This window comes from Arctopsyche grandis, chromosome 3, assembly GCF_051622035.1.
Source record: "Arctopsyche grandis isolate Sample6627 chromosome 3, ASM5162203v2, whole genome shotgun sequence".
NCBI lineage: Eukaryota > Metazoa > Arthropoda > Insecta > Trichoptera > Hydropsychidae > Arctopsyche > Arctopsyche grandis.
In genome coordinates this window covers 7,086,200-7,112,434 of record NC_135357.1, presented here as the reverse complement: position 1 = coordinate 7,112,434, position 26,235 = coordinate 7,086,200, and the positions used below count along the sequence as shown (strand labels likewise).

Here is a 26,235-nt window from a genome sequence, read left to right as displayed (position 1 = left end):
TAATGTATTGTACTTTGATTTCTTGCATTTTTATTGCCATATTCACACTTCTTGTGAATCCTTGCAATTTTTCCCGCGTGGAATATTTTATACAGGATGCGAAAACAAATACAATGTACATATTTGTCACAAGTTGCAATAGTAAATCAAGTGATTCATGATACAATATTGAAATTATGCGGTTGCGGTTGCAAATCTGTCAACGTTCAGTAAAACTCCAAGGATGCGCAATAAATTCAATTATGTATTATTCCTTGAAACGTCCTAATTTGATCGTTTTCACGACGACAATTTGTGACGTAAATGGTTACATTATCATCAATAATATAATGCGTCGCATAGTTTTCATGTTAATAAATGGATATAAAGTACAATAGATACATATGTAAATATATAGTTTCATAGTCAATTACTTGTAAAAGCTTGTTGTTGATGTTCGCAGCATCTTTGTTAGTTCTTGCTTGATGTTAAATATATGTTTGTAGTACATAATACATATGTACTGTAACTAGCGGTTCTGAATTTGAGTCCTCGATTACTTTTTCAATCTACAACACATTTAATTGTATTTGATGTAACATATTAGGATTCTCTTAATATTTTTATAATATGAGTCGTTATAATTGAAAGCGGCAAAGTCCACTTTTCTTCATTTCGAGAAATCTCTGGCAAAGATTAATCAGAATTTTTGCGTTTAACAATATTTGATAATAATTGTCACCTGTAATACGTTTATTCTTCTTTTCCGAAATTCTAAACAGTAATCGAATTAAAATAAGTGATAAAAATTTGTGAATTAAGTCAAACAGAAATAGTGTCTTTGGAACTGAAAATTGGACTTCCGCCTCTTTCAAATGTAACGACTCATTTCTTGAATTTTCTAAAACATCCTATAATCAATCTAAAGCTTCCATTCGATATTCGATAATCGAATATTTGGTAGCCCTATCTACAACGTATTCAGTACACATAAAGTTCGGATTGTCCTGAAGCTTTAAGTTCAGAAAAATGTAATATTAATATATGTATGTATGTACATATGTATGTTTCAAGGGGACAATGACTGTTGGTGTTGATGACCGAATCCAAGGTGTTTTGAAAGTTCACTTACAAAGCCTTCTAAAATGCATTCATTCATTAAAATAGATGTACTGATTTGTTGAAGTGTGAATTTTTTTTGTTCAATTAATATCGACGTTTTGAATTAATTGAAAATTGAATATATATGTAGATATATTTTATATGTAATGTTTACCAACATCAATAACGTGAGGCTAAATCATCAGATTTTATTTTGCTATAATTTAATTCATTGTCTTAAAATATTTAAATATATATACATACATACTATGTATGTATGTATGTACATATGTATACTACGTATGTATGTATGTATTAAAATGTTTAATACTTTTCATGATATGTTGGTAGCGATTTTCCAATCGAATGAACTTTTCTTATACTCTTCTCTATTAAAGGATCACCTTTCATGGTTTAATGATTCTTACATTAAATTTTAAAATACAAATAAAATCGTGATTGCATTGTTTATTAAAATGATTCGATTTTCATCGAAAATCTAAGTACATTACATATGTATGTATGTATATACAAAAAATTCTTAGTTATTAAAATGGGCTGTAGAACATTTACAATATGAAAAATTAGATAAAATTTACAGATTCTACTAATTAAATCGAGTCGAATTAAGGTCCATTCATACTATCCAGTACAGCAAGGCTACAGCCCAGCACAGCAATGAACGAAAAATATTTATTCTATTCATACTAAACAGCACTGCTCGTTTTCGGCACATTTATGCTTGTTTTGGACGAGTGCAAGGCAAAATCGGCTTACATATACATTACAGAGCGCGACAAAACGGCTTAAGATTGCTTGCGTCATGTCGTTGAGTCATCATTGTCACAATATGACTTTTCCGAAAATATCCATATGCAGACGGCAACATTTTAATTAGTACGGGTGCACTCGCCCATTACCATTATCGTGAATATTTCCACTGTAGCCAAATAAAACTGTTTTTCTTGATACGTTGGGGTGACATGTACTGCTGTATGTATAATATTATTGGATTTTGTCGGCTACTGCTGCTACGTCTACGCCACGTATGTACATATTACGGAACATATTTATGTGTCTATATAGAATGTACCAAATACTTTCGTACTGCTGTATACGTACAGTTATGAGTCTGTGCTGTGCTAGTATCGAATTAAAATATTGATCGAGTATAGAGAGAAATTCTTCGCAAGCATATGCTTGTAAAATTTAAAGTTAAAAAATATTAAAAATGCGTAGACTTCACTAAGAAGCTCTCAAGCATGTCACAATGAATAGTTGGATTTAAGTTGATTTCTCCTTGTACAATTCTGAAGAAGAAAAAAATCTAAAATAAGAAGATGCTATGATTGGTATGTAAGACGGATTTTTTCGGTACCAATTTTTCAATGGAGCCACCTCAATAACTGTCAAGATTATTAAAGCTATTAAACAGGATTTGGTCTTTGGACCTCTCGATCAATAGTCAAACACACCGAGCTGTACCGTAGCTAAACAAATTATAGTCAAAGCTAGGAGCTGTACACATTACAGTATATTCATACAGCACACTTTCAATAGCTATTCAATCAGACAGCATGTTCAACGGACGACTAAATATTCCGATCACTCGTGAGAGTATCCACCGTTGCAAAAACCTTCTTCTTCTGAACTCGGTCCTTTTGTGCAGAATAGAAGCGGATGTTTTCGCAAGCACCTTGGCTCTGACCATCAGCCTTGGCATTGTGCAACTTGTGAACCCGTAATATAATCGTGCACCACGTACATATATTATATGTACATACATATACACACTTCGGCTGATTGCTATCACTAATTGCCACGTCTTTAATGCAATTTTTCAAAATGGTGATGCAATATTGATACGAGCCGCCATTAATTGTTCACGGGTACGTGACACTTCGAGTAGGATCCGTTATCCACCGAAAAGCATACGCACTGCCAAAGCTCGAAGTATTTTACAGCTTTAGAACAGGATATTCGATAAATATATATTTGCTTTCAAATTCAAATTTGTTTTCAATTTTTAATTAGTATTATTTCAAGTATAAAAGCTTCGACGACTAGGTTTAATTTCTAAACTGTGTGACTATTTGATTTTGATTTTTAAAAGCTTTTTATTATTATTAAATTATGTTCGCAATAAATCTTATATCGATTATATTAGCTACTGATCTACTGATCATTTTCTATTTTACAATTTTCATTTAATTTTGTTAGTAATCATAATATTATATTATTCTAATGTTAATGTACAGCATAATAGGAAAAAGAGCTCAAAAATCTGTTTACAATTCTTATAAATGATCATAAGACATCTAATACATAATATTAATTAAAGACTCTCTTAAGACGATGATCTAAATCAGATTGTGTTTAGGTAATCTGTGTTTATACCTGAAGGGTATAGATATTTTGTTGTAATCACCGAGACTCTTCACAAGTGTGTTAGTATGGTTATTAGTGATTCTGTCATAGAATCTACTTGTTAGTTTGTTAGTAATATCTGTAACTAACGGAATATTATTTATGGCATGTAGTTTTTTCAAGTTAGTATATATGGGTGTGTTATAAATTATTTTTAGGGATGACTATGTAACTATGTACATTGCAATTGATATGAAGTGGAATCAAATTTACTAAAAAAATATTTGAAAAAAGATTTCTGATAATGGTCTAGTATTCACTCTAGTATTTCAGTATCTTGGGATTAATAATCTTATACCTTATTTGACAGTTATCATCAAAGACACGCGAAATCAGTCCATACAAGTTATAAAGTTATAAAAAATTTAAATTCCGTCTAAATCTATTTTAATATATTTAATTGAAAATAAAGTTTAAAAATTCAATCGAGTAAAACCGGAATAAAAATATGTCCGTTTTGAATCGAAAAATATGCCCGACTGAGAGATTGAAAAAAATGTCGAGTTTTCGGCTTTTTTGGGTATTTGTACAGTTGTAGGCAATAAAGTTTATGAATTTTTACTCAGAAGGACATCGAGTGCAACTATGTATGCATTTCACATTGAATGGCTAACAACTAATTTTGCTAGTGCATAGCGGAAAAGATGGGCCTTCTTATACTTGCTATGTATTGGACTACGAATAAAACAATATTTTCGAAGTTGTTTGAACATTTGTATTATTTTAATAAAAATGACATGAATTTTTGATTTCAAAACACGGAAACGGATGAATAAAATATCTCCGAAAGCCCTCTCACGCCTGAAGACCATAGTTCAGGCGTGTTTTTTTCACACGTGAAAAAAAAAACACATTTTTTATCCAGAAAATAAAAACACGTGCCGTGTACCGATCTGTGTGTCTGAGCCCTAAGCTTTTTGACAAAAATATCAAAATAAGTATTTCACTTATTATATTATTTAAAAAAATAAATCATACTTTCATATATGTACATATGTACATACATACATATGAAACTCTAATCAAGAGTAGTATTTGATATTCTCCGATGAAATCAAACAAATAACTGAGAGCATTATTGGATAGCATATTTTTCAATGCATCCACAGGTGTGGTGAGACGTGATATTAGTCACACTATGCAAGAATTTTAATATTGATTTGAAGTAATGAAATGCAGAAAAACATGTTATTTGACAAATAAAAATTCGCTACACTTTCAAGGTCAACTGTAAAGCGTGATTAGCGATGGTTTACCTACTCCAGGCATAGAAAAATATTTCACGGAATCATCGAATCGTCGAAAAGTTATAAGAAAAAGTTCGACTAGACAAAAGAAGAAAGTTAAAATACTATGAATTGATTGTATTATAAACAGCCATCATATGCGTACCTTTTGAACTTCGTCTATACCGTTTATTTGACGAATTTTCATCATCACTTTCCCTTTTGTAAAAATGGATTGAAAAATACTTCCTGTATAATATTATGTTGGTAGACTTTCATCAGTAAAAAATATTTCAAGAAAACTTCTGCAATATATTTTCTTTAAAATAAAATGTGATATATACCATAAAAACTAAAAAAATAATAGTAATTGGTGTTGAAATAAAAAAGAAATGGTTCATAATATGAAGCAACATTTCAACGAAATCCCAATAAATTAAACCATTGCTTAAATACAAACGATAAAGCGGAGCACTTGACTGAACAAGATCGTCCCTTGCAAGCTTTTACGTATGTACACTTTCAGCTTAAAATTCACGTTACATAAAAGCCGTAACATAACATGTGTGTCATGGTACACAAACTGGAACACTGACCTAAGTAATTTAACATGTTATCCGAAAATTCGGTTCCGCAATGGTGCTCGACTAGCCGTTATAGAAAATTTTGTATATACATACATATATTAAATCAGTTAAGAAAGACGCGGACACGGAAGATGACCACGTGATTTTGTTAACCGTAGCAAAATTTGATTGTGTTATAGTTAGTTGTACGATATGGAAAATAGACTCGGTCTAGGAGGCTTGATGATCTTCGAAGGTCTCGATGAGCTCGTCGTGAACGACTTCGAGCAAATTCGAGGTCAATCTTAAAGAAGTTTTACATACCTAGTCGTTTTCTTGTATTTATATTATTAATTGGAAGCGTTTAAAAGTCGATCAAAGTTGACTTTTATTGTTAATCTATTTTTCTGCAATTAAATCGTTCAATTTATTGAAATTTTCCATTGAAAAGTGTTTTTTTTTTTTTATAATCGGGTCAAAATGACAATACAAATCGTAATGAGAATGAAAAATTTTGTGCTAAATTATAATAAAAGTGTAAAGTTAATTTAGACATTTTTCATACAGCGTCATGTATATATGAATCGTATTGTATTTTTTTGCATATAAATATATATGTATTTATTTAATATTATAAATTTACATAGCTATGGCGTTGTGCGCACACAATAAAATCAACTTTTTTATAGATTAATAATTGCAATGTAATCTGTCGTCTGGAAATATCTGTATTGTGTATTATATTTACTGCTTTACCCAGTATTAAATTATCAATATTATTAACCAGCAACATATCTCAGTGATCAGCGTGTAATACGTTCAATTGAATGGTCATGGGTTCACTCTCGGGCCCAATGCTGCTGGTCAGACCTTGGATATATAGCTCCAGGTCGATTGTCTGCTATCAAAGCTTGCAAATTTATCTGATTCCATTGTTGAAACGGTTCGTCGACAAATTTGCTAGCTACCCTCTATAGTACATATGCAGAACTTTGGCCATAGGTATTTTATACACATACCTATATAATATAAATATATCAGGAAGGCCCGACAAATTCGATAATACGAATATCAGCAAATTCAAGATGCTATAAACTCAAATTTTGCGAGAAATGAAAGACTGCCAAATTGTTGGAACCGTTTCAAAGAAAATCAAAAAAATTGACAAACTCTGACAGGAAACGATTGACCTGGAGTCAAAAACCAAAGTCTGGCCAGTAGCAACTAGTGGGACTCGAACCTGTGACCACTACGTTCGAAAGCATATATGCTAACCACTAGTCCACGCTGCTGGTATATTTTTTTTTTATATTTATACCAGGAAGGCCTTACAGGTAACCCCAATGCGCCTTCCTGGCCAATTACAAACATTGCAGCATTTTTTTATTATACATACAAGTCGATGAATTACGAGACACTGAAAAACTCGCAAATTAACGAGACTTCTATGAATTGTACATAAATTTTATTGTACATTAATCTCAAATAGTGGTGACATAGTAGATAAAACAAATACAATGATATTACATGTTACGATCTCAATGTGGACGGCCGGATGAGAGTGCGGGGATGGAATGTTGGTTCAGCATGGGGGGGGGGGAGTGGAGTAAGCGGTCTATGTAAATTGGCCGCAAGGGTTGTGCATGCTAAAACTGCTAGCGACAATAGCTTCGGGTGTGGTTCATGTATCAATTCCTTTCCAAAACCACCCGTTAAAATATCAACGGGCACAACACTAGTTAAATCCAATAAATGGCAACAAAATAGACTCGGCATAACATCAAATAAACTGAATGAGTGTACATATGTGTACAAAAAAATTGTGAAATTAATAGCAATGTCGCATTAATGTCCAGTAAACATTTTTCACGATCGATTGCGTCGTCTCCGTTTTAAGAATATGTGACAAAAGGACATAAATAATCATTGAGGTCTTATGTTAACACTTGGCTGGTGGTATGTATAGTGTTTCAACATTATCATATAATATTCACGGAGAATGCGACAAAACGTGATCCTCGACGATAGGCTTAATGATGGCGAGTTTCGCAGGACGACAGACCGGTCGATCGTAAAAGGAATCTCGATATGGGTCAAACGGGCCGGCGTGGAATTGGTCAAATTGTGAAATTAAACTGGTTGGTGCAGCACATATGTATGTATAAGCAGATTCTCGTCAGCCTTCTTTCGCGAAAATTGATCGTATGATCGTATAAATATGTATGTATGTCCATGCTTGTCGACCTCACTTATGGCCGTCAATTTGTACAAGTGTATTTAGATTTAAGGGATCAAGACAGGATCGATTTTAGCAAAAAGGAATGAGATCAAAGGTTATAAAACAAGACTAGCTTTTGACTCTTTCCGATAGCCTTGACCCATAGAATCGACACTTATCATATCAATTATATACTTCGATGGCTGTTGACATGATTTCTGTGGGCCAAATTTTCTATTGTTTTTTTTTATTTTATTCAATCAATCTATGTTCACTCGTCATTAAAGATCGCTCCAATACGACGAGTACACCTTACAGATCAAGAAACACACTAAATTATATATGTACTAACTATGTAGTGTTGTGCCCGATGAAATATCATCGCATGGGTTACGGAATATTAAGTTTAAGGGGCTTATATCAATTTAACCAGATACGATGACTGATTAAAAAAATATAATAGTAGACATATTAAGATAATATTATCAAAAATAAAATATTGTTTTATAGCCATTTTTTTTATTAAAAAGAATCATCTGTTTCTAATTTCAAATACATTAATTATTTTTTTTCCAAAATTCAATGGATTTTCTTCCGGGCAATATAAATTTTCAGTATGTTCTACATACTGTTGCGTAGTGATGGGTGGAGGATCCAAATAAAATGCCAAAGTCGCTTCACAGCATTTATTGGGTGATTGAGGAGATCCACGCACAGGCAGTGCTCCGTCCAGAATGCCTTGATATGGCCTAAGTACCTGCTTATAAAGATCAGGTCACTCACTGCATCTTCCTCGACGCGTTTGTTTACCTATTGTTATAGTCACGTACCAGATACTCAGTCCCACAGTCTCGGCATGCAGTCCCACGCTTTTGCACTGTCAGTTTTGAGAACTCTAGTGGGAGTGCCGTTACCGACCACTAAGTCAATTCGGGTGTCTCCATTGTTAGCCGACTGCACTTAAGCCTGGAAACTAATTCAAATGGCGGTTCCTTTTCGCATACGCTACAATATTATCCGTATTCAATATGTTAATTTAACCACGTCATCGTCATAAGCGCACCGGTGCGCGCTCCTTCATTCTAAGACTATGACTCGAAATTATTTTTAGTCTCTTCACAGAGACATCTAAAAATATTCTGTGATACTAATGCAATTAAAAAAAGTCAATATTTTTCATTAGTTTGTGATATATTCAAGATGTAGTCAAGGGTTGGCACTAAAAACATATAATAAAATAATCGAATCTGTGTCTACAAACACGTGGCGATTAAGTGGGTAACGAAAACAAGCGCCGAAAACAATAAGGATATTCGAAATTTTTTCTTGAATATCCTTAAGAGGGCTGTACACCCGAAACCTTAATTTTGTTGCAGTTCCTTTCTTCGATATATATATATTGAGTCAATGTATATATTGAGTGAATGCGACAATATAACTCAATATATGAATGCGAAAGTTGCGCTTCGACCAAATAAAACGTATTTTAAATCGACGAAATCGAGGTTTTGTATTCTCCTATCTTCTCCTGCGAAACTGGACCAATTTAAAAAAAAAATTCATCATCGGTATGAGAAAGATATTTTTTGTGCAACTATGCGCGTATTTTTTTTTAAATCGACCGTTAAATAAGCACGCTGGACTCGTGGACTAAGAGGCGATTTTATAGATGTTTGGCGGCTCCTAGCTCCTATAAAAAAATAACTAATCAAAAAAATAAAACAATAGATGCATCCCAATGGTGGATATCCATAGCATATTAAAAAATAATTTCTCTAGTGCCATAATTGAGGAAGGGAGAAGTCTAATACGTTTGTATGGACAAGGCGCTGGTGTCCAGCCCTGTTAACCACAAATTGTATATCTACATTTGATATTCAAATTGTAACTTTTTGCGAAAGATGCAATTTTTGTATTTTGTATTACATTTGTGCATACCGTAACATATTGATACAGTTTGAGAATGCTTGATTTAGACGTTTTGAAAGACACTAAAATTAAAAGTTGCGTTGTTATGAATCTCGAGCGTAATTAGGTTTATGCAACATTGATATAATATATGGATCAACAGATTTTTACCCATATGGGAAATCAGGAAAAAAATCAAGAGAAAAAAAGTGGGACAGTTCAATAAAAATTGCAACCGTAATGTCATACATGTACGGGTTGCATAATGCCTGTTGCACTTTGGTGCAGTGGATATGCAACGCGGAAACATTATGTGTGTATATGCACCTGGTTCGCCTTCGCTCTACGTTAAAATCCTTAACTGCTCGTTTTACACAAGGTGAACATTATTCATTGTGTATACTGGAGCTTCTGAAATAGATAATTTTGTAGTACATATTATAAAAATTGCATATGTACATAAATGCAATGCATTTCCTTGCATAATATATTAATATTTTTCAATATGCAGTTTGACAGTTCAAATTTAGTACGTATATATATTTATACTCAATGTAGGTATACAGATATTAATTAAAAAACCTAAGAATTTGTATGCTTAAAACAATTAACAAATTTATGAGAGTGGAAGGGGAATGCCGATTTTTTTGGAACCGTCATAACAATTAATTTGGATAAATTGGCAAATTGTCTCTAGCATGAGACGTTCGATCAACATTTAATTATCCAGGTCTTGCCAGCAGTGAAAATCGAATAAATTTTTCAATTCCGGCTGGAATTTGGACCTATAGGTACATACATAAGATATGGTAATTGGATTATTAGTCACATTCGGATCCCCAAAAGACAATTTTTGACATGGAAATCACGAATATGGAATATTTGGCACTCTAGTTCTCGTTAGTATGATAGCATTGTTCGACACCAAAAATGGTTCAGAGACGAGATATGACTTTTCTTATAGATCTATGCCCATTAAACTCGAATCTGGTAATAAAAAATGTTGATTGGCTCGAGATTCGGAGATATATGTGTTTTTTAAATCCCGCGATTTTTCTAGATCTTGGTGTTGTTCGGTCGATGTCTCAAAATCCTTCAATTTCCTATTCAAAATGAATATTGGAATCTATAGTCGGGGATTTTATGTTTCATTTGTAGTACTTTTCAGCTTTCAAATCTCTCTAAGTAGTCGTCCAGTTCAAATCAAAAGTATGTATTTTCACTTGGGATTTTTTCCCACTGTTAATACTATTTTGTCTTGAATATTTTCTATTAAAACATGTTTATTGGGATAGTGATCTGGCCATACTATTTTTTGTTTTCGTTTAAAAGGGTTAATTGGAAGTGTGCTGAATTTTAAATCGGTAAAATTGCGAGCTAAAAACTCGTATCATTATTTACTCGTATTTACACGAATCTCAATTGAATTAATATGGATTATATATTAAATTGTCTTTATATGAGAATTAAATTAAATTCTACTTAAAAAAATCATATTTCGACTATTCTTGTGGATTAATAACAAAAATTCGTTTATTTTATCGAGGTAAGCCGGTTATCAATAGAATTTTGCATTTACATGTTACATATTGCATTTATACTAGTGACTAATAATATAATCACCCGATCGATTGTACACACACATTGTTTTGTAAACAAAATTATGTCGTCAGACAAACTACCCGTTGCTTAACAACATCTACGATAGACAAATTAGTACGGACTTGTTTGCCGATCTTTTTGCAGAAAAATATTTGAACTCATTATACACCTTTGTAAATTGTTAAAAAATACTTTCAAAAGCAAAACGTGACGTCGCGTGAGTGTTAAGGTGCAGAAACAGAGTAGTAGGCGGCACGTGTTTTTTTTTTTTAGATAGTTTTGCACATGCAAAACTATCTAGGTCAAATCTGTACCACCACGTCTCTTCACAAACCTCAACTCCTGGAGTGTTTTCGGTGATATTTCATTATTTTATTGACATATGTAGGTTTGACAATGATCGATAACGGTGATGAAGGAGAAATTTTTCGAAATAATAAGATCGTACAAATAAGCAATGGCATGAAGATACACCCATCACACCTGGAAACCACGAGCATGTACCATACCGCACTTTTCAGTGTATTCTTACCATTGGGGATGCGAATTCGCATGATTTGCTTGGAATGCGAAATTTAGCCTTTAAAATGCCAAAAATTATTCACCGATTTTTAAATCGATAACGGGATTAGGATGTCAAGTACACAGACAGCCTCGAGCATCAATTTCAAATTTCACACGTTTATTTAAAATTTGCACGACAAGCATCTATCGTAGACCTACACACATACACTTTCGATCTTGAATGGACAGGTTTTCAATTTTGTTTTATTCAATTTTAATTGGTAGAAAAAGATCAAGGATTTACGAGGCCAGGCTGTGCACCTTGATGCACAGCTTGCACTTATTTTCACCGACACTCTGGTCAGTTTGCGAAGGTCAATTTGACCAATTGAAATGCATCCACTTTCCCATATTGCACTTACGTTGAAATCCTCAAACTTTTCCAATGACGAAAGCGTCATCTTCTACAATTCTCATAGACTCTTGCTTTCGCGCGGGTTTGTTTTCTTTATGATTCTGCGGTGGAATCACTTTCATCGCTGCTTATAACGAGGTCGTATTACGCGTTTCAAGTTTATATGTAAATATGTAATCGATAGATCATCGCAATGTTTTATTGGCATTTTCTACATTTATATAATATAATATTCATTTGTTTGTTTATTATGTATGCTGAACATTAGACTTTTTATATACGAAGGTCATTAATTACGACAAGCATAAACTGGCTGTATTATCTGTGAAAAATTTTTTAATATTAGTAATACACTTAGTGTGTGCACTTATTGATCGCTGCTGTACAGTTTGATAAAAAGCCTGGTAAAAAAATAAATGATATATAGAATGCTATTTAAATTATGACGTTAATTGATATCTCAAAGTAGGTGGTCGATATGTATCAAATTATATTTAAAAAAATATATATATAAGATTTCGCAACGTTTTAGCAAATAGGGCTGTGGTGTAAATTTTATGCATTCTGCAGAGCCCTGGGTTCAACCTTGCAATGTCGATGCAGGTGGTTTTGTGTTTTTTATGCATTATTTAGGCTTGAATAAATTATTATTAAGCTCTTAATTAAAATATTTTTCGTCTCTAATATATTAAAATTGATAATCTTAGTGCTAGCCTCAATTATCTTTAGTGTTTTTTTTTTCAATATATTGTAATATAAAAGCCTTGAATTATATTAAAACAAATTTCGATTGTGACATCATTATATTATATATACATACATATTTACATACAACATTTTACTATTCAACATTACATACATGATATACTAGCGAAATATTTCAGATATGCTTTGCTTCAAATTCGTAGACTTACATAAGATTGTAGATTACAAAACAAAGTGGAATCGAAATCAAATCGGGGTTTTAATGTATACCGAAGCGATTAGCCATCTGTAACTTCATTTATTTCAAACTTGACGTTTCATTTATAAAAATCGCTAAATAATTCATTGTAAGTATTGTTACGTATACTAAAAAGAGCCGCCGAGTAATTGCGATCGGATTAGGCCGGGTAGCGTCCTGAGAGACCGTGAGACCGGTGTAAGTGGTTTTAAGGATTAACGACAAGCTAAGTGCATGAAAGCTAAACAATGATTGCACTTCTCATACCGTGGGAATACATATCCGAATACGTGACTATACAGTAGGTAAACAGATTAGACGTCCTGAGAGATCTACCCCTTATAAGGCGGTACGTAGGTGATATCAGGTCATTCTGGACTGAGCAGTGACAGTGCGTGTATCTCCTTAATCATCAATAAATGCTGTGAAACGACTGTTGGCCTTTTACTTGGATCCTCCACCCACCCCTACGCAACAGTATTTAAAAAAAAATCAAAATCGATAGAAAAAAAAATTGACTATTGATTCCAATACTCACTATTGGCACCACAATAATATAATTTCAGTAAATAATATTGCAAAGGCCAAAAATCTGTAAAAACTGCGCATTTTTTAAACGCTCATATCTCACAAACGAAAAAAAAACAACTAAAATCATTGTCATATTCAAATTCAGTGGGTCAAATTTAATAAAAATTGATTAATCATCGCTTCACTGCTTTACCCGGCTTCGCTCAGTATTTGCAATATAAACAGCTTAAACGCGGCGAAAATTCATTTTTTTCTATTAAAATTTGAATCGAAAAAAAATTATATCGAATCGTCATATAAACTTCGATTTGTTTTCGATGTTACCAACCAACATTACATATTTATATACTTACATACTTACATACAAAGTCTCTTTCGAAATTATATACGTACATGTTGTACAATACTAAGAACAGCTGGGTGCTAATATTATATGTATTTATGTGGAAAAGCTTCATACAAATTAATCGAATTGATCTATATATATTGTTTATTATAATTTAATTTGCATATCTAAGCATAGAATACGAATAAAATTTCCACGATAATGCAGTGCATGATCATTTTACTATTGAACTTTGAGAACGCGCCTCACCACCATCATCATCATCATCACCACAACAATATACGAATCACATATAATCAATTAGCAAAATAGCACGCAGTGATCATTTATTATAATTAATAGTATATAAACATACATTAAAAACACTTAAAGCTCTACACATAATGCGCCTCACATACATTGTATGTGTCACATATTGCATAACACGAGCTTGTACTCATGTTTAATAACACACTATTCGTCCTAGAGACAATGGTACTCCGTCTGTTAAGAGTCGCGACGAATATTTCGAAAAGGGTCACGGACCATCTCATCTCGAAAGATATGGGTAATTTACATCTGATGCGGTCATTCAACATTTAGATGTCTTTTTCTAAGTGCGAGACCGGTCGACCGGTGTTTCGGTTGCGAAAAACCCGGCAATCAAAGTGCACGGCAAAATATGTATGCATAAACTCAGGTGTGTGCAGGTTCGTGTGTCGTACGTATGTTGTGGTCAAAGCGCGGATACTTTCGCAATGTATTCGACGAGGTGTGGTATCCTTCATACCATCTTGGTTTTCGTTGGTATCTTTCAAATTGGTATTGGTTGGATTTGTGGGTATGATTTTAGCTATATCGTGTATGGTTTAAGTTGCCGTGGTTAGAAGTATCGATTCGTGCTGGTAAAAAAAGTCAAAATGTGTTGAAATGTTGACGTGTGCGTTATTATAATTGATTATATCGCATACGTGATTTTATTAATAATGTTGATGCATACAATATTTAAAATGGCACGTTTATTTTTTTGCAACATTATTCGTTACGCAATTTGTCGATCGTATTATTTATCAATAGTAGATTTTATTGAGAATCGGATGTATAGTATAACCCAGTGGTTAGTATATGATGCTAACGGATGCGGTGCATCCGCTCTAAAATCGCCAAATTGAACGACAGATTAAGAGGGCTGTACACCCGAAACCTTAATTTTGTTACCGTTCCATTCTTCGATATATATGTATATTGAGTGTATGTATATATTGAGCGAATGCGACAATATATATCAATATAATATTGAGTGAATGCGACAGTTGCACTTCGACCAGATAAAACGTATTTTAAATTGACAAAATCGAGGTTTCGTATTCTACTATTTTCTCCTCCAAAACTGGACCAATTTTTAAAAAAATTTCATCATCGGTATGAGAAAGATACTTTCTGTGCATCTATCGGCGTATTTTTTTTTAAATCGACCGTTAAATAAGCACGCTGGGCTCGTTTCGTGGGTGTAAAAAAGAGGCGATTTTATAGATGTTTGGTGGCTCCTAGCTCCTATAAAAAATAATTAATCAAAAAAATAAAACGATAGATGCACCCCAATGGTGGATATCCATAGCATATTAAAAAATAATTTCTCTAGTGCCATAATTAAGGAAGGGAGAAGTATAGTACGTTTGTATGGACAAGGCGCTGCTGTCCAGCCCTCTTAACCAATGGCTGCTTTAAATGCAATTCTCGTCTTCTCGAATGATAGATTGCACATCAGATGACGGGTAACCTTTCGATGTGCAGAGATGCAATTATTAAAATGGTAATTATTAAAAATGAGTTGGATCTTTCAGGCGAGTTTAATAAGGCAAGATTCGATAAGTTCCGAATCTTGCCTTATTAAACTCACCGGAAAGATCCAACTCAATTTTAATAATTGCATCTGTGCACATCGAAAGGTTACTCATCATCTGATGTGCAATTTATCATTCGAGAAAACGAGAATTACGTTTAAAGCTGCCGTTCGTTTTTCTGGCGATTTTAGAGCGGATGCACCAAACCCGATGCTGACGACTGAGAGGTATCGGGTTCGAGCCCAGGTTTGACCTTGATTTAACCCTTTGAATGCTGACCAACGCCGATCGGCGTTTTGCCAACAAGTCCATGGGCCTAAAAAACGCTGATCGGCGTTGTATTGTAAGCATGTACAATGTAAACAAGAATACTACCCGCTAAGCCTTTCCAGTTAGCATTGAAAAAAAATGCATTGAACATGGGTGGTGTAATCCGTTTGTCAATGTTTATAAAGACTGGTTTACAACGGAATTTTTGAATTTATAACCATAGCATCATTTCCCGATGGAAATCCCTAAATTTTAAGTATTTTAGATTCTGGGTTGGCGTTTAGATTATGAGCATTACATTTTAACAACAATGAAGAAGATAGAAGTAGTTTTGGAAAAATACATTCATTAATAGACCTGTTTTGTTTATTTTATATGGTTGCTAGATATATGTATGTACATATTAGAGAGTCCAAACACACCTTTAAAATCCTCAGGGATAGTTATCTAGGGTTTGTTTGGATTAGCTATAATTTTATTCCGGCTTATAATTCTAGTTGGAAATGGTGGTGAAATTTTCAGCGTTCAAATTCAAAGAGTTAAAAGAATCATACGCTGTATGATTCGAAGTGTTTCTATTGGTCAGACTTGGATGTTTGTGGTTGCAAGCAGTGGCGTAACTAAGAATTTTGGGCCCGTAAGCAAAAAATCATAAAAGCCCCCCCCCCCCCTCGAATTTTTAAATCGAAATACCAAATTTTTGGTTTCGCAACGCATTATTAACGTAAATATAATTATTGTTAATATGTAGATACATAATATAATTTTCTTAATTGAACTCACCTATTTTAAAATTTCTTCTTTCGAACCTTACTGTTCGAAATGCAAAATCGTGAATTAATTTATTTGAGGTCCATTTTGGCTGCTTCTTTGTGCTCAATTGTAAGCAAAGATAGTTCATCGAGTCTGGTTTGACCGATCGAATTTATTTTGTAATCTTTAATTATTTTTAATTTATTGAATGTTCTTTCTAAATTAGCCACAGTTACCGGAAGAGTAAAAAATAACATGAATGTGGTATACATATACATACTTCTGAAAAATCACTGTCCAAACAACTGTACTTGGTAATGAGTAATTCTAAAAATTGCCTTATGGTTATTGTTTCAGAAAGATCTTTCTTTATTAATAGAAGTACATGTGTAAATTGAGATTCGAATTGATCTGAGAAAATTTCTGGATATTTTTTCTGAGAGTCAAACAATGGTCTGGAATATCTTTTTCCGACATATTAATAATTTTCCTAGGTTCAATAAAACCGAAATAGTTTTTCACTACCTGCATCCCCGCAAAACGTGTCTTAATTTGAACAGTTATTTTGTCGATTTATGGCCCCCTATCTCCGTGAGGGTGACACGACATCTCGTTCACAGATTTTCCGTAAACCGAGGATGCGCTCCAGGCATTACGTATACGGCCATCTCTTTCTCACCCCGTCTGTTCACCAAGATCTCATTTACTATGCCATTACGTATGCAGCCATCTCTTTCACAGACCGTCTGTTATCGGCGAACAGACGGTCTGTGAAAGAGATGGCTGCATACGTAATGGCATAGTAAACGAGATCTTGGTGAACAGACGGGGTGAGAAAGAGATGGCCGTATACGAAATGCCTGGAGCGCATTCTCGGTTTACGGAAAATCTGTGAACGAGTTGTCAGGTAATCCTCCGTGAGTCCGTAAGGATTGCTTACACCCGCCACATAGTAGTTACGCCACTGGTTGCAAGTCGATCTTTTCCTATCAGAGTTTGCCAATTTATCTGATTTTATTAGCAATAAATAGAAGGACAAGTTGAAAGAAAATATGACGTATTTGTTGTTGTGAAAAATATTTAAAGTTTTCCAATATATAAATACAAAAACATATGTATATGAGATCATCCAACTGAAATAGTTAAATATCAATGCTAATATAATTTGTGTTTGCAAATAAGTCAAGCTTAAATGAATAAATTAAATTGTTGTCATAAAATTAATGTAATATAATATATGTAATTATATTTTTTGGCACTTTGTATAATTGTATTTGTTGCCGGTCTGTAATGGCTAGTATAAACAGACGTTAAGCCGCAAAACCAAATGTAATTGATCAAGATTTTCGGCAAAAAGTAAATTATTCCTTAATTATCCGCGATCACAATCATCAGTGAATGCTTTGCAAAATTGTTTCGTCATTAATCGAGCGTAATGTGATTATAAATTAAATCGACATTTACTCGTCGTTTTATCGTCATTACTCGCATACCTATCGTATTGTTAAATTTCGCATATTAAGTTTTATAAATAGTGAAATATGGACTCAATTTTGCAAAAGTGAGTTTACTAAACGTATTTTAAAAAATAGATACAAAACTGCAATGCACTTATTACCTAATTAAATAACGGGCTCGAATTGAAAGTATAAAATTCAGGGCACAAAGCAGGTCGCCATTTTGTTTTCCGTTACAACATATAAAGTTTTAATTTTTTCGTGTTGCATGCAATTATTTTTTCATATCTCGAATAAAACATCGGTTTTTATAGTTTTATCGTGATATTTAGATTTTCTTTATAATAACATAATAAACCGTCTAATTCCAATAATTCCAATAAAGCGTCTAATTCCTATAATTGGGATTTGTTAATTGACGGAAACCCAGATTTTTCCATTGCATGTACATAATTCATATGTGTTATACATGGGTGCACCTAACGGGATCGAATTAGAAATGCACGAAAAACCAAATACCGGAAGGCAAAGATCGAAAATTGAAAGATCTTAAGTCGAAAGATCAAAAAAAAAGGGTGCATGGTAAACGGTACATACTCACTTAATTTGCGCGAGCAGGATACAACAGGAACAAGAGGAACAGGCTTTTCCTTCCGTATTCTGCGCCCGCACATTAATACGGGAGGAATTACCTGTTCCTCTTGTTCCTGTTGTATCCTGCTCGTGCAAATTAAGTTAGGATGTACGTGAGTATGTACCGTTTACCATGCACTCTTTTTTTTTTTTTGATCTTTCGACTTAAGATCTTTCGATTTTCGATCTTTGCCTTCCAATATTTGGTTTTTCATGCATTTCTAATTCGATCCCGTGGGGTAGACCCGTTATACATATATGTATGTTCAATCTTTAAAACCAAATTATAATAAAATAGAAGTTTATAAACTAATAAAATAAAAAATTCCCACTAAATACGAATATTTTGAGGATTAAATTTATCATTTCTTGGAATTAGTCAGATTTAGCTGGTTTTGTTATTATTACAAACTAGTGAGAAACATATGATAGAATAGTTCGAGCTGCCATAATTGTCGAGATGCCATTTTGGGAATTTAAATCTTGAGTCGTGAAGATCCTAAATAACTTTTGATTTTTTAAAGTTTACTGAAAGATATTTCAACTGATTTGGTTGCTACTGAAAAATCCTAAGTATCATCTTAATTTTTTTTATAATTTGCTGTCAAATTTTAAATCTATCAATAAATAAAATAACTTCTGAATGCTATTTTTTTTAATATTTTCAATTAAAAGCGAGAACGATATCATTGCATTTATAATTTCACTTAAAAATTTGGGAATTTGTCGTATTAATTTAAAATTTGCATCCAAAATTGAAATCTGTGATGACAATTTTAGTGCCTCCAGATTTTGAAGCCCGGGACCGTTGCTCCCGGGCTATAAAAAAATTGGACACATATCTATAAACCGGGACATGTCCCGGTTTAAAATCAATTAATAAAAAAAAAGAACCATGCCTATGGTGGATATCCATAGCATATTAAAAAATAATTTATCTAGTGCCATAATTGAGGAAGGGAGAAGTCTAATACGTTTGTATGGACAAGGCACTGGGGTTCCAGCCCCTTAACAACAAATTTAAAATTCGCCAAGATACGTTGAATTGTTAAACAAGTCATTCAAAACAACTTGGAAGCCGGAAAATTCTAATTACGGTGCATCTTCAACGCAATTGGTGACATATGGTGTTTTGCTACAGGATTATTTACCCGGATCTAAATCACACGCTTTTTCTATACAATTGAATTAATGATGTCCGTTTGTGCATTTTTCAGAGCATAGCCCACGTCGGCAGCACCAAGAACATATTCTTCAGGATCGGCGTGAACACACTTCTGGGTACCACTGGAGACAAACCCATAGTGAAGATGACAGCGCGCGAGTTCATGTTCGGCTATGCCACATCTCTAGTCACTCTGGGCAACAGTTTCTTGCCCGGTTGGATCAATTTCGAAAAACTCGGCCTGATCGACAGGGTCAGTATTCACTTAATTGCCATGCATTAGATGCGATAGATAAAATTCGAATGGGATCCTTTCTCTCCTTCCATATTCGGTCGTATTCGTTTCATAGACGGCAGAAGTTATCCTTCACCTTTTGCAGGCATTGCAAACTATTGATACACACCGAAACTAGGATGGGTTCAATTGCCATAGTTCGAAGTGTGTTGCGAATTTTCCAACCAATAAATCATGTTTTTTGTACAATCATTCGGGTTTGGTGCAAACGATCGAAAAGCGCCAGACAGATTGAACCGCAGATTAACTGAATGGCTGCTTTAAACGCAATTCTCGACTTCACGAATGGTAGATTGCACATCAGATGACGAGTAATTTTCGATGTGCACAGATGCAATTATTAAAATGGTAATTATTAAAATTGAGTTGGATCTTTCTGGCGAGTTTTTAATAATTTAATAAGAAAAATTTGGAACTAAAGTATCAGAAGCACAGAACGTATACAGGGTAGGTATGTCGGGACTTCGGGTAGATTTCGCTTAGTGTAAGTGCGAGCAGTGCGCACGCATAAGGTACACGTGTCGTTAATCTGTGGTTCAGTCTGTCTGGCGCTTTTCGATCGTTTGCACCGCATCGAATCATTCACATCATATTTAAGGATTTAAAATTTTCAAAAAATCTTTTGTATTATAATATACTAGTGTTTTTACCCGGCTTCGCTCGGTATTTGTAACTTAAACAGCTTTAAACATGGCAAAACAATCTTATAGTAAACATTCATTTGTTTTTTTATTAAATTTATTTGAATCGAAAAAAAATAATATTCAACGATATCGATATCGTCGTGATAGAAATTTTTGATTTGTTTTCGATTCCCAACAAACCTTACATACAAAGTCTCTTTCTAAATTATATATTAGATTATAATCAACAGCGTGGACTAGTGGTTAGCATATATGCTTTCGAACATAGTGGTCACGTGTTCGAGTCCCACTGGTTGCTGCTGGCCAGACCTTGGTTTGTGACTCCAGGTCGATCGTTTCCCATCAGAGTTTGCCAATTTATCTGATTTTCATTGGAACGGTTCCGACAAATTGGTAACCTTTACCCATTTCTCGCAATTTTCGAGTTTTCATCATCTCAAATTTCGCCGATTCGTATAAAAATTCTGCAAATTTGTCCATATCTTTCGCAAATTTCAGGTTTATCAGCATCTCGATATTTGACGATTTATACAGGTATAAAAAAAATGCTCTGAAAATGTAAGTTTATCAGAATTTATACATAGATGTCTCTATAGTGCTTTGTTAAAATTATTCTAAAAATTGTATATCGATGTTTGTAATTGGCTAGGAAAGCGCATTGGGATTTTTCCTGTCAGGCCTTCCTGGTATAATATAATATTTATATGAAAATAAATTAAAAAATAATATACATATACATATGTGTCTATTCAGTGGGTTAATCATAATACGAATATTAAATGACACTCTGAACGCGACGGAAAATCATCAGGTAATTGCGTATTATCCGGTGTATTGTTGTTTTTTGAGTCTTGAGATATTTGATTGCATTAGTGGTGTTATTAAATCTATAATTAATTCGATTTATCAGTCATTCGTTGAAATTATGGGATAATAATCATTTATGTTAACAAAAAAGTCGACAAAACACTGTTATAAATCTATAAATGTATTGTTCACGTTTAAATTGAATAGTCATCGCTGTTTGAAAAACAAAATGGAAAATTGTATAGATTGTAGTTAATAATTATGACAGTTGTGTTCAATTTTATTATCGTTCTAATACAACCCTATTAATACAAGTTATCGATGGTTACTCATTTATGTTGTTCTTATCAATAGATTTTCCAAATGCAATTAAGGTAAAAGTGTTGATAAAAAGCTGTTCTCTCATTAGTTATGTGTCATTCGAAGAAAATTGTTTGTGATTAATATAATGTGTAATACAATCGAAAATTTAGAAAGGTTTTTAAAATATCTACATATAAAAGTTCGTTTATATAATATTGTTGCGTAGGGGTGGGTGGAGGATCCAAGTAAAAGGCCAACAGTCGTTTCACAGCATTTATTGATGATTCAGGAGTTACACGCAGTGTCACGGCTAAGTCCAGAATGAATTATATCGCCTACGTACCGCCTTATAAAGGGTAGATCTCTCAGGACGCCTAATCTGTTTACCTGTTGTATAGTCACGTATTCGGATATGTATTTCCAAGACATTGGATCTTCCCGTACCGATTCTGAGAAATAACTAATAACGGTCATTGTTTAGCCTAAATGCACTTAGAGTCCAGATATAATCTTTGGAAGTAAGTGCATGCATTTAGTTAACCGATAACAGATATCCGTTGGTCTAAGTACAATTCGCTCAATCCACGGCGTACGTAACAATATTATCCAGCACTGTCCATTTATATTATCCAGCACATTTTTAATTTATACCAGGAAGGCCTAATGGGTAAACCCAATGCATCTTCCTGGTCAGAAATATTGTACATTTGATACAAGTATTATTAGTATTATACATAGTAAATACATATCAATGAAATTTGTAAATTTGCAGCATTTTATACAATTCGAGATTGCTGAAAACTCGAGATTGTGCGAAAAAATTGGTAAGGTTTCCATTTTTTTGGAACCGCTTCAATGAAAATCAGATAAATTGGCAAACTCTGATAGGAAACGATCGACCTGGAGTCAAAAATCCAAGGTTCTGGCCAGCAGAAACCAGTGGGATTTGAACCTATGCTAATCACTAGTCTATTCTGCTGTTTTATACCAGATTATATAAATATTCCACTTTCAATTATAACATCATATATTAATTATGGATTGTTTTTATTTTTACGATTTCATACAATTGTTGGAACAATGAAGTATGTAAGTAAGAGAAGATATATGTACGTATAATATTTATATATATGCACATATGGAAATATAGTAATAGATTTAATATTTTATAATAATATAGCAATTTGTAATAGGATGTCAATTTTAAATAAAGAAATAATATATTGTCGTTTCTCAATAACCTGCTTAGTATGAAGTCAACATATTTAATGACATACATATGTACATTTATTAGAATAATATATTAAAAAGTAAATAATTTTGAATAAATATATGAATTATATTAAGAATTAAAATAATAATATAATGATAGCCATCAAAAAATATAAGCATATATTAATACTATTTTAATCATTTTTATAGATGTATGATTTTGACGGAGATTTTGAGACAATTTACACGGGCTCTGGAGGAAATGAATCATTGTCCGGTCTCGTTGATACGTGGCGTGGCAGTCGCACAATTCCTCAATGGGGTGATACTCCCTGTGCTCAAATCCACAAAGCTTCGGATGGATCAAAATTCCCTGGAAATCTAAAACCTAATGATACCATAAAGTTTTATAGAAAATCACTCTGCCGAGCGGCAGCAATGGTAAGTGAATTTAATAGTAATTTATATTTGTTTTGATTTAATTCCCGTTTATAAATAATGCTTTGTTTTAGTCGAAAATAGATGAAGGGTGGAAAGATGGATTATACGCTTACAAGTATGCATATGATAAAGATGCTCTCGACAACGGTCTTAGAAATCCGGAAAATAAATGCTTCTGTAGAGAAGGTATGTGAATGTAATAATGGATTTTGTTAAGTTTTATCGATACAACTTGGTATTTATTTGTTTTTATAATGTTTTTTAAGGTAATTGTTTGCCAGATGGTTTGATTGACGTGACTGATTGTTACTACGGGTTTCCGATAGCTTTAAGCTATCCACATTTTCTCGACGCTGATGAAAAAGTAGGGAAGAGAGTTGAGGGTATGAAAGCTGACAAGGACTTGCACAGTTCTCATATATGGATCCAACCCAAGTCTGGCTTACCTTTAGAAGTGGCGGTCAGATTTCAGATAAATTTGGCTTTGGGAAACTTAAATAACATACACGGTGCAGCAGAATTCTCCGATATGGTACTTCCATTACTATGGTTCGAATTTGTAAGTACAATTTAATAATTATATTCCAAATGTAATGGGATTTAATTATCAAATATACATTTGAAGCATTAGTTCTTCATTAATATATGAAAAAAGTTATTACATTACGTTTTTTATTTGATTTTTTAGCGTATGTACAGTTTGCCGGATTCAATGGCCAATCTGTTCAAATTATACCTTAAAATTTTACCTGAAGGAGAAACGGCTTTGATGTGGATTGGATTTATAATAACAGGGCCTTTATTAGCGGTTGCCATAGTACTGAAATGCAAACGTTCAGACAATCATCACAAATCTAAACGAAACATCATTATGTGGGACGACAACTCAGCATATGCGAAATCATTGAGAAAAATGTCTCTAGACATTGAAAAGTCTAAAATGCAAAGCGTTTACACGCCATGCGAACAACCAATAAACGAGCACAACGATAGCGATTCTCCATTTTTGAACTCTTCAGACAAAAACACTTCGGAGAGCGAGCCGGAGACGCAAATAGACGCATCGTCGGAGAGGAGGTCGTCGTTGTTGAAGTCTCACGCTGATAAGATTAAAGACATGGGCATGAATCTTAGCAATAGATTTCAGGAGAACATCAAACATTTCACGAACAAGCTCAGCGGTGAAAGATCCCGAAGCTCTCTCAGCGAGGTGAACACCGAGTCGTACCAGTCGAGCGAGGAGGATAGCTACTGCGGGCCTCGAAGGTGCTCTGTACCTGTCGACATACTCGGCAGTGTCAATTATCACATGATCGAGTCTTCTGATGATGATGATACGTGTAATGTGGAGATTGTAGACGACGGAAGTGAATTTGATCCGCCACCGGAAGAAATTATTAGACGAATGTCACTAGAACCCTCCAATAATATAATTAGGATGAACAAATTGGAATCAAACTCTAACGTCTGATATATCATAATGTTATAATATTTAAAAATATGGACTATAAAGGAATGTGTATATTTGGTTGCAGAGTAGTTTTAATTTTCCTCTCTGTTATGATTACAGAGAGTGAGACGTGATTAATTGGTTGATACAATCGAAGATTATAATTGTACTTATAATTGAAACTTTTATGTAAAATTTATATCGTTCATGAAAGTATTGCTCAAATCAGTTTTATAGACTTATTATGACTTTATAAACGTATGAAGTTTTAGCTTAATCAATACTGCAATGCAAATATTGTACCGATTGAGCTAAAAAGTTGATTTATAATTTTAATGTATATATTTATTTTGCTCATTATTGACATTCAAACGATAAAAATTATTGAAATTTTAAAACGGTTGAGTCATTATATTAAAGATGCCAAAAATTATTCAATCTTAAACCAAATTAAATATTGTATAAATTAAAAGTGTGAATGTAATAAAAAGTGTGAACTCATTTTAAAAAATTAGGTTTGTGCAATATATGTACATATCTTGGTTTTATCTGTAGAAAATTTTTCGATATTTTTGATATTTAATTATTTTTTAATACGATGGAAGTGTATTTATAAAATATATTTTAAGATTTAAAATTTGTTTATTAGAATAAGCAATATTAATTTGCTTGTCCATACAAGGAAATTAGCATAATATTACATTTACTTATTTTATAATAATACTACATATTTACTATTACTTATAATATGAAGAGACAAGCGTTTTTTTTTATAAATTTATTACCTCGATCAGCTGTAAGTTTTTTAATGTAATTTTACTTAGATTTATTTTTTTATTTATACAATATATATATTCTTTGATTTGAATCTGTGATAATTGTATCATAGTATACTATTAAACCATGAATAAACTTAAAACTTTGTTTTATTTTACATTCTTCTCACATTATAAAAGACTAATGTTGTGCCCGATGAAATATCATCGTATGGTATATCAAGTTATTAAATAAAAAAAATGAAAATAAATGTGTCAGTCCTGTGTTCGATCCGCACGTGGACGAATTTTTTTCAAATACCTTTTAAATATATTTAATTTAATATTTATATTTAATTGTTTAATATGAAAAAAATGGGAAAAATTACCTACCTATCTACATACAAACAATATAAAACACCAATGGAAAAATTAATTAATTAAATAAATTTAATATCAAT

At 33.0% G+C, this 26,235-nt stretch overlaps 1 protein-coding gene across 1 annotated transcript in view; it reads left to right on the top strand.

Moving 5' to 3' along the window:
• LOC143909813 (scavenger receptor class B member 1-like) overlaps positions 1–25,933 on the top strand; it is a 66,703-nt gene extending 40,770 nt beyond the window's left edge. The window contains exons 6-10 of the mRNA XM_077428023.1: positions 19,920–20,120; positions 23,339–23,569; positions 23,641–23,755; positions 23,836–24,128; positions 24,258–25,933. Of these exons, the coding sequence (XP_077284149.1) occupies positions 19,920–20,120; positions 23,339–23,569; positions 23,641–23,755; positions 23,836–24,128; positions 24,258–25,040 (1,623 nt within the window). The 3' untranslated portion in view covers positions 25,041–25,933. The remainder of the gene's footprint in view (positions 1–19,919; positions 20,121–23,338; positions 23,570–23,640; positions 23,756–23,835; positions 24,129–24,257) is intronic.
• Positions 25,934–26,235: the final 302 nt, after the last annotated feature.